At 44.3% G+C, this 18393-nt stretch overlaps 1 protein-coding gene, 1 non-coding gene and 1 pseudogene across 2 annotated transcripts in view; all 3 read left to right on the forward strand.

Annotated features, from left to right (window-relative positions):
• The window catches only part of AIMP1 (aaRS-interacting multifunctional protein 1), a 95012-nt gene that overhangs the window by 37976 nt on the left and 38643 nt on the right, over positions 1 to 18393 (forward strand). Inside the window, exon 4 of the mRNA XM_067095452.1 lies at positions 17739 to 17894. Within this exon, the coding sequence (XP_066951553.1) occupies positions 17739 to 17894 (156 nt within the window). The remainder of the gene's footprint in view (positions 1 to 17738; positions 17895 to 18393) is intronic.
• LOC136833588 (U6 spliceosomal RNA) lies at positions 2754 to 2860 on the forward strand. Its single transcript, XR_010851528.1, has one exon. It is a non-coding gene; the product is annotated as a U6 spliceosomal RNA (small nuclear RNA).
• On the forward strand, positions 4311 to 4429 carry LOC136833580 (5S ribosomal RNA; annotated as a pseudogene).

Genomic DNA, 18393 nt, shown 5'->3' on the forward strand with positions numbered 1-18393 from the left:
AACCAGATTTGGCTCGGAGGCTACAGGTGCTGAGACCTAGCCTTTGACGGGAAAGGCAGGCTTTCCTGAAGACGAGACTTAAAGCTCCGCTTTCCATGAAGTCTTTCAACTTCAACTTGGGGATAGCTGATGGAGCTCTATCACCCAAGGAGGAAGACTTCACAAAACCTGAAAAGGAAGACACAGAAGGTTGGGAGTCGTGCAAAGGGGCCCGCAACCCTCACTTTACCTCGCTACTTACCACCTTGTCCTGTTCCGTATTCATGGTTCCAGGTCCAAGTCTAAAGCGGCGATGTCCTCCCAAACTTCAGCATAAAGGATGTCCACTTGGGGTGGCTGGGTCGCATCCCGGATCTGCTGGATGATGGGGGGTGGCAAGTCTCTTCTGGCACTGCGTCGCCACCCAGCGCCGGGTAGAGCAGGTCCTCAACTTAGTGTCGAGGACATAGGGCTTCCCGGACGAACATTCCTCCCAAACCCAGCCACCCAAGCGCCGAGGGATTCCAAGGAAGACTTCGAGGACCTCGGCCGCCTGTAAGAGAACCGGACAATTAGCAGAACGAAAGAACAGTTCGAGAACCACATAAACACTATTCGGATGAGTGAACGTATGGAAGAAAACTATCACTTACCGACTCGCCCTGACACCGCACACAAAGCCGGGCGCAAACCTCACAGCCATCGGGCCAGATACCAGGTCGCCCAGCCGACCGCATAACCAGCGTGGGTCCGCACACTACGTATCCATAAGGTTGCTGTGCAATGAAGCTGCACCCTGGCTCCCTCACAGCCACAGTCTGTAAGTGTAAAGTACATGAACCTACCACTTGAGCACCCAGTCGCAAGGCCGGAATTTCAGCTACAACCGAATGCCCGTGGAGAGAAAAATCCTCGTTAAAAATCCAGGCCAACAAGCTCCAAATTACACAGAGTGGAAGGTAATTATTTCCAGACCCCCGAATACTCCGAACGAATGAAAGGTATGAGACAACAGGAACTCACCGCAAGGGGCTGCCAGTAAAACAACGCATGAAACCCCGGCGCAGAACCGACTCAATAGCATATATATAAAGTAGGGACGGAGTGAGAAGCTCACTCCGTGATAAATTACACTTATATAAATATGTATTTTGTTCATGAGACTTTACCTGCCAGATATATATAGCTGTATTTTCCAAGGTCCGACAGAATTTAAATTTTATGGGCACACGCAGTGGCCGTCAGGTGGTTAGTACCATTCCCGCCGCTGGGAGGCGGGTATCAGAACCATTCCCATTTTCTATTCAGATTTTTCTGTCGCCGGACTGTCAACACCTGTTGTCAGTTCCTCCGCCTTTGGATTTCGGGAAATTTGTTGTCACTTAAGTATTTTGGTTGTTTTTGGTATTCGACTGGATCTGTGACTTGGCATACGCTCTTGTGGACCGCTTTTTGATTTTGCTTTTGACTTTTCTTATAATTAAGATGTCTTACCTCTAGCTATCAGAGTATGTAGCTTGGTGAATGTAAGGTGAGGCTATCGAAGACTTTGATAGTTCCTCACTCTTTTGGTATGATATGTAAGGGTGTTCAATGCTCTATGATAATCGGTAATGAATGTGTGGGATTGTCTGAGGTGAGTGGAAGAAATATGGAAGCCTATATGCTTAAAATTGGAGCTGTGATAGGCTGAGGAAATCTTCCTCCTAGAGTGCATCCTTAGTTGGACAGTCAGGGTTTCTCCTACTAGTAACCCTGTAGTAATTTATTACTAACCCTGTAGTTTGTTGCTGCAGAAGGTAATTCCCTGGCTCTCGTGTGGAGTCAATGCGTGCTCTTGAAACTAAAGTGAATGCAATTCAAACGCATAGTGTTAGTGCTAGAGCCAGGGAGGGGGGCATGTCGAAAGCCGCATGAGGGTTACGGGGCTTCCCACCGATCTGGCGCCCTTCGCAGGTCCTGATGACGCTACCCAGGCTGCCAGGATCGTGCTCAGGCACGCATCCTGAAGGGATTGCCGTCCTCCGACACGCCCTCCCCGCCACGGGTTGGAGCTCTCGGTTGACTCTCCCTCTTAAGAGAAGCTTAGAGGAGAGGACGTCACGCCCCTCTTCTCTAGACGTTTGTACTTTCCCGAAAGTTGCGTGGATATTCCTCTGCAGAAGAGAATAAAGTGTTTTTCGAATGATCACTCTACTCGACCCCTGTCGCGCTAAGGCAAGGGCTAGAGCCTCTTCCCCTGTGGAAGGAAGTATACGCCTTCGCCCTTTCCTTCTCTCAGGTTCATCCCTTCTCCCGAGAGAGTGGCTTCTCCAACGCTGTAAGATTTTGCTGGCTTTGCAACAACAGCTGGATGCTCTCATGAACCTTTCAAGAGTCGAATCTGCCTGTTAAGAGGTACAGACTTTCACTCCTCCTGCTTGAACGATACAGAGCGTCTGTCGTCTAGAGAGAGTGTTTAGTGGCTTCATATTCGTCTTCCCGAGTTGAGGTGTTGGCCTTTCTCTTGTCTCGCCAGGAGCCAGAGCGTCTTGCTCTTCGCATGCGCTTCACGCTTCACGCGCGCCTCACACCTTGACGCCGGGTGCCCAGCCATGACGCTTCATGCCACGCTGTAACTCTCGCCTAGTACTTGCCAGAAGCCTCTCGCCCACGCCATGACGCCCGCGCCGCTTCGCCGATAGCTTCAAGTCTTGTGTTGACACGCCGCCCAGTTGTTCATCATGTCGCTCAACTACCCGCTTCAACATCTGATGTCCTTCTTAATTTAGCCAGTACTTGCTTCGCAGTACATATACTAAAAATTGAACGATACAGAGAAGATTAGCATGGCTCCTGCGCCAAAGGATGACACGCTAATCGTGAAGCGTTCACATTTTTTTATGTTTACTATAATGCACTCTAGTTGACGTCTTCTTCGCTCTGTGGGAGTTCCCGCTCGTATCGCGAATCGGAACTACTTTCACCACTCACTCAAGACCCGCCAGCTGCGGAAGAACATCCTCTTTCGTCACAGCCTTTGTATGAAGAGAAACTTCTTTTCGCTCTCTTCTTCCTCTGATTATCAGACTCTGGCTTTTTCTTAAGGATCTGTTTCCTGAGACTTTTCAACCTTCGCTCCTCTCTCCACCTTCGCAGTTGTCTTTGTCTTAAGGGGAGCGTTGGATTTAAAAAATCGGAAATAAAATTTTTTCTGGGATATTTTATATATGGCATCATACATATCCTGACTATCTTCTCAGAAAGTTTTATTTAAAAGTTAACACAGTTAGAAGTTATAAACAAAACAGTAACCTATCATAGTCAAATTACATTTTCATATAATGTAATGATATTGTCAGTATATCGGTGGTAATTTCTTTTAGCTATGAAATAATATCTAATGCGATCTATGGCAACCCTGTGGACATAGTAATGCATCAACGAAGACAGGATTGCCGCAGGGCAGTCAGTGGCAGTCAGTCAGTAGCAGCTCAGAGCTTGACTAATAAGACGTCAGCTGGCCAACCTCAGCCGTGTTTTGACACTCGCTTCATTTAGCTTCATTTAATGTTATATTACTTTGCAGGCTATTTTGTGTCATAAACATCAAACTGTGTAACAAGCAAATAAATACACAGAGAAGCAAAAATATCGTTTTTCTCAAAACTAAAGTTATCGACATTCAAACTGCATCTCCTTCATAACGCTTGCAAGATACAAAAAGTAAACAAAAAGCTAAATGTTTGCATAACAAAGGGGCTTCCATGGGAAGCAACACGAGACCCGCACCACCAGAGAGAGTTTTTCCCGAAGGAATGTCACTTCCAAGAGAGGTAGCAAGTGACTCCCTTCATCTCCAGACTCCTTTGCAACCAGGCTTCATTTTGCACAAGCCTGGAAAGAGTGAGGGGCAGACGTTTGGTCCCTCCTACTGTTAGAGAGAGGTTACTTGTTCCCTTCCTGTCTCCTCTTTTTTGTTTTTGTTCCCAACTGCCTTCCTGTCAAACAGAAAATTGTTTGACCTGCTCGAACAGATGTTCGGCGAGAGCAGTGGAACAAATCTTGGACTCCGGTGTTCCCGGGTTTTACTACAGATTGTTTCAAGTCCCTAAACTTTCAGTAGGCTGGACCCGTCTTGACGTCAACAGGCGGAACAACTGGTCCGGAAGGAAAAGTTCAAGATGGAGACCTCGCAGTCAATACTAGAGCCCTTCATCCCGGGATTGATGGTATCTTTGGATCTCAAGATACTTATCTTCACGCCCCAATTCATCCACGTTCGGTGAAGTATCTCAGGTTGTCTTGGGGCTAGACGTATTCAGTTCAGGCCAGTTCTGCTTTGGACTCTGCACAACGCCCATACCATCGTTGAAAACACCGCTTCTCGCCCGATCAGCGAGTTAAACAACGTTGGGTCTGGTCAGTACTTGGATGGTTGACCGCCTGGGAACACCAGATGCTGTTGGCGCCACATTTTGCCCGAGGGTGTTTACGTCTCATGAAAAACGTTGCGATGCAGTTGCATCTGTCGACGCCAGATCTCACTCTACTTGGACGACTGGTTGATTCGAGGCCGCCGGCTTAAGGTATCTGGAGGACCTTCAGTTGACTCTGCAACTCGTGTGAAGTCCTGGGACTTCTGGTCTGTGGAGAAATCACAGGCTGATCCCCTCACTGTCCATTGTGTCTGGGAATTCAGATCTATTCAGCGGGTTATAGCGTCTCCGTCAAGAACGGCAACTTCTATGTACGAAAAAGTTTCGCCTTCTTGGAAAAGGAAACATGCTAGGTGAAGGAAGGAATGAGTCTGCTGAGGACCATTTCTCGCTGGAGAAGTTTGTTTTCTGGGGAGTCTGCATCTCAGGCCTCTTCAGTTCTTTTTGTTGGAGAACTGACAAAGCAAGGAAGACTTGAAAGAGGAATTGAAATTCTTCCTTATATAAAGAGGATCTGTGGTGGTGGCTCGATCCAACGGAATTGCAGAAAGGATCTCCCTCAGGCTTCTGAACCCCAACCTAGTGTTGTTTTCCGGACGGTCGTCAAACAGGTTGAGGGCAACACTAGAGGAGAGGAAGTGTTAGGAACCTGGAGAGAGGAACAGGTGTCCTGGCATCAACTTCAAAAGATTTGGCGGCTATCTTTTAGCTCGCCAATTCTTGAGGTCCAAGTTTGCAATCGTGTTTCTAGCAATCTCGGACAATACCATTTGTTCCCTGTTCAGCCTTGCAAGAGAGATTATTCTTTGAGCCTGTGCTCGCAACATTTCGATTCTCACAAGTTTTGTTGCAGAGGTCGAAAATGTTCGACAGACCTGCTCTGTTGAACCATCAACTCCTGCAAGGAATGGACCCTTCATCAGGAGGTTTGCCAAGATTTTTTTGGAAATTTTGGGGTTGCCATCTTGTGGATATTTTCACGACCTCAAGAACAGCAGGCTCCCTCTATAAAGCTCATCTGTACTCGACCCTGGGGCAGTTGCGATAGTTGCTCTTCCTGGGATTGGACAGGAATAGATGTTTCACGCCTTTTTCCCGTTCTAAATTCTGGGAGAAGTCATATCGCAAGTTCGCTCTTCACAAGGGACGAGATGACTCTCATCCCCCACGTTTTGGCCTTGAACCACTGGTTCTCGGGTTTCTCTTCTGGTTGGTAGGCGTTCGAGGACCCTTCCTTTGAGAACAGACCTGCTCATACAAACCCACTTCACGAGATATCTTTGAATCTCCGCTCTGAACCTGACTGCTTTCAGACTATCCAAACTTGGTCAGAGCGAAAGGGTTTCTGGCCAGGTGGCACGGGCCATCGCTAGAGCCAGAAGTTCTTCATCTAAAGGATATATCTAGCGGTGAGCAACCTTCAAAGGTTGGTGTAGAAAGAAGGGCTTTCCTCTTCCTCTACTGTGAGCCAGGTTGCGGATTTTCTCTTTACTTAAGAGAAAAACTCGATATAGCAGTTCCGACTATCAAGTGTTATCGGAGCATGCTTTTCGATTGTATTCAGACACAGAGGATTAGCTTTGTCTGACAATAAGGACCTCCACGATCTTACGAGCTCTTTCAAGACGCCCAAGGTTCCTCAGCTGATTTCCCTGCTTGGAACTTGGACGTAATGCTCAAGTTTTTGATGTTTAGTCCTTTGAGCCTCTCCACTCTGCATCTCTTAGGATGTTACTCAGCACGGCATTCCTGGCGTAAGAGAGAGAGAAGTTTCGAGGCCGTCATGTGGGCTTCAAGGAACACAATGCTGTCTATTCTTTAAGCCCCAAGTTCTTGGCTAGAATGATAGGTCTTCTAACCCTTGGCCTAGACACTTTGAAATTAAAGGTTTAGCAGACCTTATTGGACAGGAAACCTGAGGGAGTTCTATGTCCAGTTAGAGCTCTCAAAGTACTACCTTAAAGAACACAGGACACTCGTGGTCCATTGGATGTTTTGGTGTTCTGTGAGGCAACCAGTTAAACCTATGTCGAAGAATGCACTGGCATTCTTCATTAGGAACGTCGTGGGACGCACACTCTAGTTGTGACGACTCCAACTTCAAGTTGTTGAGAGTTAACGCTCACGAGGTGAGGCAGTTGCTACCTCCATGGCGTTCAAGAAAAATATGGTACTCAGTGACATTTTAGTGCCACATTTTGGCGAAGTCAATTCGGTGTTTGCCTCACACTCTTGGCAAGATGTTTAGGTAGCATACGAAAATTGCTTTTCGCTGGGACCATACATTGCTGCTTCAGCAACCTTGGGGACAAGGGGTAACTCTGATCCTATCCCCTTTTTTGAATTGTGTTTTTGTGGTTGTTGGGTCGACTGGAGTGCAGTCTTCCCAATCCTTTGCAAACTAACGCTTTAGGTGTTGGGTTAGGTGGTTAGTAATGCTCTTTTGTCCTCTTTGTATGGGCTATGATCTAGTCACATTGTGGTCACGCCCGTTGACAGATCATCTAGAAGTCGCCAGCTATAGGTCACTACCTCGCTGGGGTCTCTAGTAAAGCAGAAGCAGACTAGAGTGACAGTAACCACTCAGTCAGCTACGCCATCAGATAAGGAACCAAAATAATTTTTACCAATAATTGGTTTTTTCCTACTTCTTGGCTGTCTCTACCCCCTCCAAAGGTGGTATTCAGCTATATATATATCTGGCAGGTAAGTCTCATGAACAAAATGATATTTAATGATAAAAAATAAAAAGTTTGTTCATGCCCTTACCTAACAGATATATATATATTTATATTGTGCCCTCCCTCCTCCCTCAGGAGACAGTGGCGTTAGAAAATCTGAATAGAAAATGGGAATGGTTCCTGATACCGCCCTCCCAGCGGGCGGAATGGTACTAACCACCTGACCGACCACTCGTGTGCCGCAAATTTGAAATTCTGTCGGACCTTGGAGAATACAGCTATATATATATCTGCCAGGTAAGTATGAACAAACTTTATTTTATCATTAAAAATATCATATATAAACAATAAAAAATAAACAAGTGATGTTAAAAATCTGCAAACCACTCCTGAGACCGGAGGATCCGTCCCTATATATTCTCTTCTTGGACTTCCCGCTAAGAAGTGGAATCTGTCTAAGATGCTCTGGATATATAACATAAGCCGGATGATATAACAACCCAGTAAGAAAACCCGACGGTAGGAAGAAAGTAGGACAGATGTTCAACTCAGTATTGTACTGTACCTGTAAAATGTATGTTAATAAATACAATTCAGCGATGTCTTTTGTATGGGAGGGAAAAATGTTTATACAATAGTCCTCAACCTAAAAATAATCTAAATAACCCGCAATTCAGAGCAAAGCTGGGGATGTGAAGGGGGTGGTGGGGTACAAAGAATGGTGAGTTGAGGTTTGAAAACAGGAGACAGGGAAATGATTGACCCGCTCAATCAGGACACACCGCTCCAAGCATAATGAAAACTGGGAGGAGGCCTACTTCTGAATCTGGATAACCGAGCCAATCCCAACAGTACTGACTAGTACAGCCTTTTTTTTTACCGAACCAAGCGTAGCCTAGGTTAATTGGTAAAACCGGGAAGGAAAGGAAGGCAAACAAAAAGAGAAATTTTGTGCCAGAGCCAACTGGGACCTGAGAAGAGGGGGCAAGAAGGCACTAGCCCAGAGGAGACACACCAAAAGAACTCTATTCCTCTGAAGGAAAGGCTGTGCTCTTCTGACACCCCAAAAAAACACCCCGGAGGAAACAGCAACCAAAACTCCTCAACCCGGCTGGATCCTCCACGCCAGGCAAGAGGAAGGAACAATACTAGCCTATAATAGGCAAGAATGATCACACCCGTAATAAAACCATCACACACAAAAACATAGAATAAATAAAAATGTGCTCATATTCTGCTTAGCCTACCTCGGGAAGCCAATTTAGACTGAGGCTGCCGCTACCTTGATTAGTAAAATATAAAAAAACAAAATAATAGCACCATCGCCAAAAAAATAAAATATATAATAGCCTTAATGTAGACTAAGTAACAAAACAAGGAAACCCAGCCTAGGGGAACCTGGCGGGCATCACTAAATGGGCCAAGGCCTAACAAATATGTAAAACTCAAAAAACGACCTGAAACCACGCTTAGGAGAGAACCAGGGGGCAATGAATAACATATAGACAAAGGAGATCAACCCCAAACAGAAAAGACTGATGGGCTCATCACCAGCGATCGATTATGGACTGCAGAGGACGCCATAAAACCGTAACAAGTTCTCATAATTGTGAAAAGAGACAAATACAGCCAAATTATCGATCAAAACCCCACAATAAGATGGTACTTAACTTGGAGATGGTAATACGCTGCTAATGACATGATTAATGGTGAAATAATCCAGAAAAGGGCACAAGCACACAAAAACAGAGTGGTAGCAGACACCTGCTAGAAAATGGAATGAGGTAGGTTTCATTCTGGTATTCAATGGAGCTCAAACATTTGTGTGAAACTTTAAAGAAACCACTGCAAAGATCTGGGGGTTTTAACAGGGAGATATCTTTTCGAAATAAGACTCCGTGGTAGTGATCCTTCATCCACCTTTTTTGGTAGTGGGTCTTCCTTGGAGAAGACTTCCGATCTGGCCAGAACCCCAGCTTTCCTGAAAGCTCTTTTTCTCTGTGGTATATTCATTTTATACCTAGAAATCTGCACAGTAGTACAATGGAATTTCACCGGTTGACAATGACTTTCAAATTGATAGTTCAAGATAAATGTATGGTAATGTACTGTTTTTTTTCATGCATACCAGTAGTAATAAAAACTCTAAGCTTTTTTCACTAATTTCAATTGTACAGTTTCCAGTGTATGTAGGCCAGTTTGTTATATTCATAAGTTAAATTTTTAAAACTACTGGGTGAATGACTTGGCAACTCAAAATTAATCTCCCCTGACTGGAGAATTGAACCATAAAAACTAGTATATCATCACTTGTGAAAGGGTGGATGTCTCGGGTGCAAGTGTTGTGTATGGTTTGGGAGAATGGCAATTTTCAAATGTGTAAAATCCACAAATTTCACTCCATTTTGACATCTGAATTGTGTACCACATATTACTGATGGTACGTATAGAATACATTAGGTTATTTAAGAAAAATGAAGGAATGAATTTGGTTTTCTGCAGTTTTGTAACTTGTGTGCCATAAGCTACAGTTTTGTAACTTGTGTGCAATAAGCTAGGGCAGTGGTTCTCAACCTGACGTCGCTAGCTGTAAAAAAACAGCAATTTTTAGGATAGCCTAGGGAAAATTTATAAATTCTAGAATTATATCATTTTCTTAACAAGAGTGAGGAGCTAATATTCAGAAGTTTATAAAAAAATGCAAAAGATGTCGCCTTTAACGTTAGATTCCTTTGAGGACCATTTCTAGCTAGACTCTTAGGCACCATTATTTTACATTATTTACATCTCCCAATCCCTCAAACCCTTCTTGGACTTTTTTTTATTTTTCCTAAACAATCTGGGAGGAATTTTCATAGATGCAACTGGAGGAAGGACCAGCTCAGAGGGGCGTGGTAATAAAGCAGAACCACTGAGCTAGGGTGTCTTATTCAGTCAATGACCTCATGACTGTATAGTTTGAAACCTGGCACCTAATCAACACCACATTTCTAGAGGCCTGTATAACTAGTGTTATATCATGGCCTACTGGTCATATACTGTATATTAAAGTTAAATTTTTTGTATATTTAGTTATGCTCATATCTTTGTTGTTGTTTGTTCCTACACAATATACAAACCCTCAGTCTTTTACACTAGGAATTTACTTCAGTGCAGTTGGAACACAGCTGTTTAACTTTCTAACAAAGTACACTGAAATACTTACAACCACGTGGGATTACGGGTGGAGTCCCACCACTAGTCGAGGACTACATTCACTTGATTTTTGGTGGCGAAGAGGAGGACATTTGCTGCCTTCCTCTGCCTGCCATTTGACCCTCGTTAATATTTTCGTTTTGTTGATATTGCTGATATATGATTATAACATGTTATATATGCAAATACAACTCCTTGTTTTTCTCTTGAGCTTACACTTTCATTATTCTAAAATAGTGATTCATACTGATATTTGTAAACCCTACTATTATTAGCCGATGGTGTGTCAGACTGGTTTTAATGTTGCTAAGGCAACTGGCTTAAACTAGTTTTCACCTTGCTTATGTGTTTAGATCTTGATGTACATTCTCTCAGTGAGAATTTTATTCTCTTGGGGAGAATTTTATTTCTTTGCGTTACGAAGCTGGAAATGGCCGTTAAAGCTCTTGAACAAGGTGGTTAAGCAGCAACTAATGTCCTGTAGGTGGGAGTCCCGCCTGCCCAGATGTGAACATTCCAATTTGATTTCGGCGATCATGCTGTGCAGACGTGACGTGTTTTCAGAGCTCTTTGCCTGATTGCCGTTAAGATCTTCTTTCCCGGTGGGATCATTTGTGTTGTTTTTGTATATACATATATTATGTGTTTGATATTTGATATACAAACCCATGATTTTGATAACCTTACAGTAAGGCTGTCTTTTCCCAAGCAGTCTTTCTTGGGTCACAGCCAGCGTTAAAATTTTCGCTCATCATTTGGACCTCATACCCCCGCCCCTTGTTCGGGAATAACAACTCAAAAGCAACACTTGTGCAGAATGTTGCCCTTAAAATCACTGCCTGCACTGAACAGTTTGATGGGAGGAGCTGTTTGTTACTAGTTGCCAAAAGTAACAAAGTTATCCACCTTAACGGCTTCTTAAAGACTGCCCCTTCATTCCTTGTTACTTCCTTCTGGCTATCTCTCAGTTTGTCCACCTTGCTATTGAGCAAAGATCAACCATGGGGGGACAACCTAGTTCCTGCAGGCAACCACTGTCCGTCTGCCTTTCACTCACACGATGCTACTGTCTCTTGTACCTGTGGTCCAAGTTTCTGGTCCTGGCGTAGCATCAGTCGGTAGCTGCCTGGTTGCTCCTGTCGTTCTAGGTGCTGACGCCCAGTTTCTGTTGCTTCAAGACCTGGGCTGCTCCTAAGTTGGCGCCCTGATTTAGCTGCCCCGCAGTTCCGGGTGGCCCACCTGGATCCTTGTACAAGATGTCGAGAAGAGATTCTGAAGAAGTCCTGGTGAGATGTAGTCCTGCTGTTGCCTCAACTTTATCTTCACTATCTTCTTGCTTTGACCCTTTTCTGAGGATCGCCAGCTGTGGGGCTTGATAAGGGCAGCCTCCCCTTCACGGGAGGTAGGATCTCTCATCGGCCTAAGATGCCTCAGGGCTTGGAAACCTAATTGCTTACCCAAGGGTTGTGTGTTTTGAGAGTTGCTGGCACTCAGACTTCGGTGAGCGTTCCTGTCGCCATTCTAGGGGTTCCACTCCTAGACTGGTGCTGTGTTGGGTGCTTGACTTTTTCGAGTCACACAGAGTGCTCGAGAATCTTCGGAGTCTTGTGCATCTGAAATTGGTGTTGGGGAAACCTCTCACTGTCCCGGTTCAGGCACAGAGCAAGAAAAAGAAAACAAGACATGCAAGTGTCTCAGTTCTTCCTGCCAGTACTGACAGTGCTCGGTCAGGTTCCCAGCCTGGTGTCACGGTCCCGAGGGTTCGAGGGCCTAGAGAGACAAGGAGGAGGTTCCCTTCAGAGGTCCTGCGGGACTTCTAAGGGACTACCTCTCTCCAGAGAGGCAGTGGGTTCTCTCACTTGGCTCTTCCCGCCCCTTGGGGTCAGGAACCAATTCGCATTCCCCATTGGGGTCTTGTGTTCAAGGCCGAGTAAGCGACCTTTTGAGGCCACGCTCTCGATTCCAGTTCTTGGAAGTCTGCGTCTAAGACTGATTCTGTGCATGTCCCTATTCGGTTTCTTTGGAATCCGAGAGGAGATTACTCTCAATGATCTTATGAGATTTGGGAGTCTCACTGAGCACTCAGACTCCCTGGAATCTCGAGCACTCAGCGAATGCTCATATTCCTTGGGATCTTGAGCGCTCACCTAGCGAGTTGTCAAGTGTCCAGGATTCTGCAGAATCTCAGCCACTCCTCAAACCAGTACTAGGGAGTTCACTCTGGTCTGGTTTAGGCACAGGATGAGAGAAGGTGTCGAGACATTCAGGTGTTTTGACACTTCCTGCCAGCTTCATTTTGAGTGCTCAGTCAGCTCTGAAACTTGTGTCTCGGACCCTTGGTTCCGAGTACTCGGGGTAGCAGACAAGAATCCCCTTTAAACCTTCTTCTTGAGGGACTTCAGCCTTGAAGGAGATTAGAGCATGTCTTGAGGACAGTGCTAGTTCACGGTAGCCGAGAACCGAGCTTTCCCAGCTCGGTTCGGCTCAGCCCTGCTTGCTTGCTCGCCTAGCCACCGATCGCGTTTACTTGATCAGTTACGATTGGCTTGGCCTGGCCCGCTCATCCAGCCCCTGATCGATCGCTTGGTTTGGCGAACCGAATGCTGTCGAGGTTCTCCTTCCTTCAGGAGACTCAGCTCAAGTGAACTTTCGCTCTCTTCAGGTTAGCGCTTCGCTGTGATGTTAGTGCTCTCCTTCCTCCTTGCTGTCTTCATCACCTCTGGTTGATGATTGCCCACGGTCAGCCTCTCCTGCTGGTTCTTCTAGCAGGACAGGTAAAGTGCTTTTTCTCCTCCCATCTTCCCTCAAACCCTTTCAGTTCCTGGGGGGATGTGAGCCTGATAGATAGGACTACAACGAGTTTTGTTTCTTATTGGAGTTCAGCTACAAGGATCTACGTCTCAGGCTCAGTTCTCAGATCGGCTCGCCATACATCTGAGTAGTTGAGGATGGTGTTCTGGGTTCTGGCGAGGTTATCCCTCTAAGGAGAAGAGATCAGGAGTGTCGTGCCCCAGGAGGACTTGAGGGTCTTCTTCTTCGAGATGTGGACACCCTTGATTTTCTTTTTGCAGAGATCTGCATGCCGATTCATCAGCACAGTGATCTCAGGGAGAGGACCACGGCATCCCCTGTAAATAACTCTTCACTTGCAGGAGTTTCGTTGGGACTGCCGCAGTCCTTGCTTGCTATAAGGGCGTTCTCGACCAGGTGAATGCTTTTTCCCTGGATAAGGAGTTCATTTTGCTCGAGTCACCCAACCAAGCTCCTTCCCCTTCCTAGACAGAAGCAATGAACACAATCACACAACAAACATCTTTTCCTGAGAGAGAGAGAGAGAGAATAATGCGTTACTATACCAAAAGATTGAAATCTATGAGCTTCTGTGGGCAACACTCCCCTTCCCCTCCAGCCAGTATGTCACACTGTCAACAAATTGACATTTACCCTCCCCCCTCCTTTCTCAAGTCGAGAATAAAAGGACTGGGAATCACTGTTTGTTTAAAATGTAAAAAAAAATTTACTGCACAAATGCATGGAAAATATTATATTATTATTATTATTATTATTATTATTATTATTATTATTATTATTGTATTATTATTATTATTATTATTATTATTTGTAAATTTGTACTTATTAGGTAAATCATTTATTTATCATACAAAGAAACATACGCACATATTACATGTCGGAAGAATTCTCTCATCTAAATAAGAGAGAGAGAGAGAGAGAATTATTATTTTATTTAATATTGTTTAATCTTATTAAACTTAATATTGATATTTGAAAATTAGTACGTACCGTACCCTCTAAAAATACTTATACTGTACTGTACTACCATCTTGAAAGACTTATATATCATTTTAATAAAATTTCAATAGTACTTTGATATAATTTTCATATTTCAATAGTATCAATTCTGAGCATCTGTCTTTGCTTTAATGAGGTCGGGTCCGTCCTGAATGGAGGGGAGAAAACCAGTTTCAATCTCTCTTTGAGTTATGTATTATTTAATCTTATAGTATTATTATTATTATTATTATTATTATTATTATTATTATTTTTATTTTTATTATTATTATTATTATTATTATTATTAATCTAAATACTATATGGAAATTGGTAAATAATTTTTTTATCATAAAAAATGTATTTAGTCGTGAAAATAAGATCAAAATACACTAATTAGTGAGTATTTTCCAACAAAAAAGTCTGCAAAATGCCAAATTTTTCGCGAATAATTTACAGATGTGTTCCACACACAGGAAATCCAGGGAATTGTGAGAACGCGAATACCGGGAGTTTACTGTATCTTTCAGGCAAAGTATCTGGTTTCCTCCGGGTCTCGGCCAATTTTCATCGAACTTCCGTTCTGTCTTCTCTCCCGTGTTCCTGATTTTGGGCCAGCCCGGCTAGAGCTAGTCGTCTTTGGTGTCCTGTCGTTGCTGCAGAAGCTGTCCCCTCAGGCAACTTCGCCTTTGATTCTCTTCATGGAGAATGAGGGAGATCTGCTTCCAGTTCTTAATCCTTTCCTCTCTCAAAGGATGAGGGAGTGTTTAGGCTGGTGCTTGATAGACAGGAGCCTCTGAATATGCCTTCATGTTCTCCTCTCGACAAGCTTCTGTTCTCAGATGCACCGACCTGGAAATAGGCAAACACCTGTAAGACCGTTGTCTTTGAAGTGTGCTACTGAGACAATAAGTACCTTCTCATCAACATCCTGGAACTCATGGCTGTATCCTGGCCCTCCGCATATTTCAAGATTGGTTTTTTGGGATACTCTATGGTGTTGTTGGGCAACGACACCACAGTAGTGGCATATGTCGACAAACGAGGGTTTTGTTTCCCTCCTGTTGCTTTGGTTGACTTTGCAGGTGCTCAGGTGAACTGTGGTGCACTCTGTAGAGCCACCAGCCAGATACTGGACATTCCAGGCAGTGGGATGTATTGGCAGGCAAGCTTAGCCTCTGGAATAGAGTGACAGGGACAGAGAGCTCCCTTCACTCAATTCTTCACAGAGAGGTTGCTTGACTAAGGGCTCCCTATCATCTTTTTGTTTGCCACCTGGCACAACTAGTCTGCAGGTCTTCTGCTCCATCATACCAGACCCACGGGCAACTACGGTGATGCATGCTGACACTGTGGGACAACCTTGACATCGTCTTCCCTTCGTATTTGTCTAATTTGCAAGGTGTTCAGCAGAGTGTTCACCCCAAATTTAGATGAATGCTAGAAGACTTCGCCTTTTGCTTGACCTGCTAGCTCTGCTTCTGAGGCACCAAGAAGAGTTCCTCCCTGACCTGACCTTCTGTGTCAGCAACAAGTAAAGCAGTTCTTCAGGCAGTACAATCCCTGTGTCTTCACGACCAGAGACTATCCGGCTTCCCTTGCAAGCATAGGCTTCTTGCCGAGCGGCAACGGAGATAGCTGGATATCTCTAACAATCCTCTGCAGCAGTACCCAGGGATTGGAGCCATCTTCACTGGTTGGTGTCGTCAACATGACCTTTTATCTTGTCAGATCCGCTCTTCAACAGGCCATGGACTTCCTTGTCTTCTTCGCCAAGAGTTGCTTCTCTCCAGTTCAGTTGTGAAGACTTAGGTCCACATTCGGCCTAGTCGTTCACCTGAAAGTAGCCCTTTTTCTCTTCAGTTGAGATTTGACTACTGATGAGAAGCTTTGATTTGTCTTGCTCTCCCAGGGACCTCAGGCCCCTGGGGAGCATGTGACTCTTGTTTAGGGTTCCTGTCTTGTACTCCGCATGCACCCTTTGGGAGAGTCGTCAGACAGAGATCCAACTCTCAAGACCATCCCTCATCTCACTCTGGCATTGGAGAAGAGGATAGATGATCTTCATGGACCTTCTTTGCTGTGAGCAGTCAAGGGATGGGATTAGTAGCTTGACTCTCTCGGATGTCGTAGCGAACTCCCAACCCGTTGGCTCCTGTTGCCAGGTTTGAGTTCTTCATGATCCCCTCCCCCTTTGATTTTGTAATTGATTATCCAGATCAGCGGCTTCTTTGTCCTGTTAGGGTGCAGAAGTACTTTCTGAAGAAGACTTGACTTCTCTATTGGATGTCGACGACTTTGCACTAGTAGTAACTCATCCAAGAAAGAAGTGCCTAAGGACACGTCTTTCTTTCTGGCCTCGTGAGACGATCGGAAGGTAGTACTCTGCAGCTGATGTTTACAGCACCTGTACACTCCACCCGAGAGCTGACGAAGTCGATGGCTTGGTCCATCCCTCATATTCCAGAAGTTTCTGTCAGTCTGAAAGCAGAGATGTGGTCTCATCAGGCCACATATGTCTCTCTACCTTCGGGTTTTGCCCACGAGTCCTTGGAACCCCCCTTCCTTGGACCTGTTGTGGCTGCTCAACAAGTTGTGTTTTCTTACGTGGTTCCTATAAGGGGACAGGTAGCATCTCACCTAAGGTGTACAGTGCTGGAAGTGAGAGGGATTACGAGAGTGACTGGGCTCTCCTCCTCCTTCCTTGTCAGCTGTGCTTCTCTTCCTTCAGGTAGAGAATGGGACTCGAACCGACACTTGTTGGAATTAGCGTCTGATGCAGCAAGCTTACACATTGAGCACCCTTTCTATTTTTCTTCCTTAGAGTCATAGAAGCAATCCCTCCTTCCTCTAGCAAGGAGAGGAAGGAGACCCTGGCAATAAGACAAACCCTTTTCAGGTTATTGCCTTACTGCCTCCGACTCTTAAGATTCTTCCTAGCTTCTTTTCATATGAGTTACAACTCCTCACACATTCAAAAAGGTCCAGAAGTCTGACAATTGATCTTGCAGTTCCTATACTCCAATCAACATGTCAGAGGTACGGTACTCCTCCTCACTCTTTTGACCAGGAGGAGTAGCCCAGGTGTGGCGAACTCCATTGAGTTCAGAGACTGACTCAGATTCATCCCTTCAACAAGTGAGTCTTCCTAATGTAAAGGGCCAATGGTTTGTAAATCATGTAGGAACAAATCACAATTTTTTTAAAAGTAAATTGTATTTTTTGTAAATATACAAAACTGAGGTCCTTTACATTACAATTATGCCTGCCTCATGCCACCCCTCAATCTGAAACCTGGGGTGAAAGGCAAATTGGAATGTTTACAATACATCCAGGCAGGTGGGTCTCCCAACTACCGGACAGTAGTTACTGCCTAACCACCTTGTTCAAGAGTTTTAACAGCCATTTCCAGCTTTGCTGTAAGCAATCCCTAATGTAAACGACCTCAGGTTTGTGTGATTATGAAAAATGCAATTTACTTTTAAAAAATTGTGATTTTATTATGAAAATTTACTTTTTGTACTAAAAAAATCTGTTGATCCTAGTTTCAGATCCCAAAGTAGTTATCACTTACAGTGTGCCTTGCATGGTGCAGTGTAAAGGTATTGAAGGTTCCTTGTAGTGTGTCTTTGGCCTCACCTGCTTTGCTTTGTTTTATGCCTTTGCTTATTTTTAGGAGAAAGCTGATAAACCTGAGAAGAAAGAAAAGGGAGGTGGTGGCAAGAAACCTGAAGAGGATCTTCCTGTGGATGTTGGACGGTTGGACTTCAGGGTTGGAAGAATTGTAGAAGCAAGCAAGCACCCAGATGCTGATGCATTGTATGTAGAAAAGGTAATACTGTATATATTTATCAAATTCATTTGCAGTTTGCTCTCTATATTATTGGAACAGTTAAAACTTTCTAATGAATATTTTAATAATTTTTCTTTTATGAAAGTGATACAGTCCTGAATAAGATTGACCACAGTGCCTAGACTTTTTCTCTAAATACTGTACTTACATCCATCCAAAAAAGTGTAAATTTTTTGCACAAGTGCTTAATTGAAATTGTCAGTGTGTTATGAGAAAATGTCATTGATATAATTGTGGATTTTTACTTCCAACGTATAAAAATGTTCCAGCTTTCATTTACTAGTGTTACAGAGCCATCCTATCATTTGTATATCATCTCAGTGTTTCGAATGTTTAATGCTGTCTGTGATCTGTAAATTGATGCACTGATAATTTTTCATAATTTTTTGTTAATATGAAGGACAGTGGAACACACAACAAAAGCCCTTATCCACCCCACAACACCTTACTCACAACAACAAGAGGAAGTGAGAAGAAT

This window comes from Macrobrachium rosenbergii, chromosome 51 (genome assembly GCF_040412425.1).
Source record: "Macrobrachium rosenbergii isolate ZJJX-2024 chromosome 51, ASM4041242v1, whole genome shotgun sequence".
NCBI classification, from domain to species: domain Eukaryota; kingdom Metazoa; phylum Arthropoda; class Malacostraca; order Decapoda; family Palaemonidae; genus Macrobrachium; species Macrobrachium rosenbergii.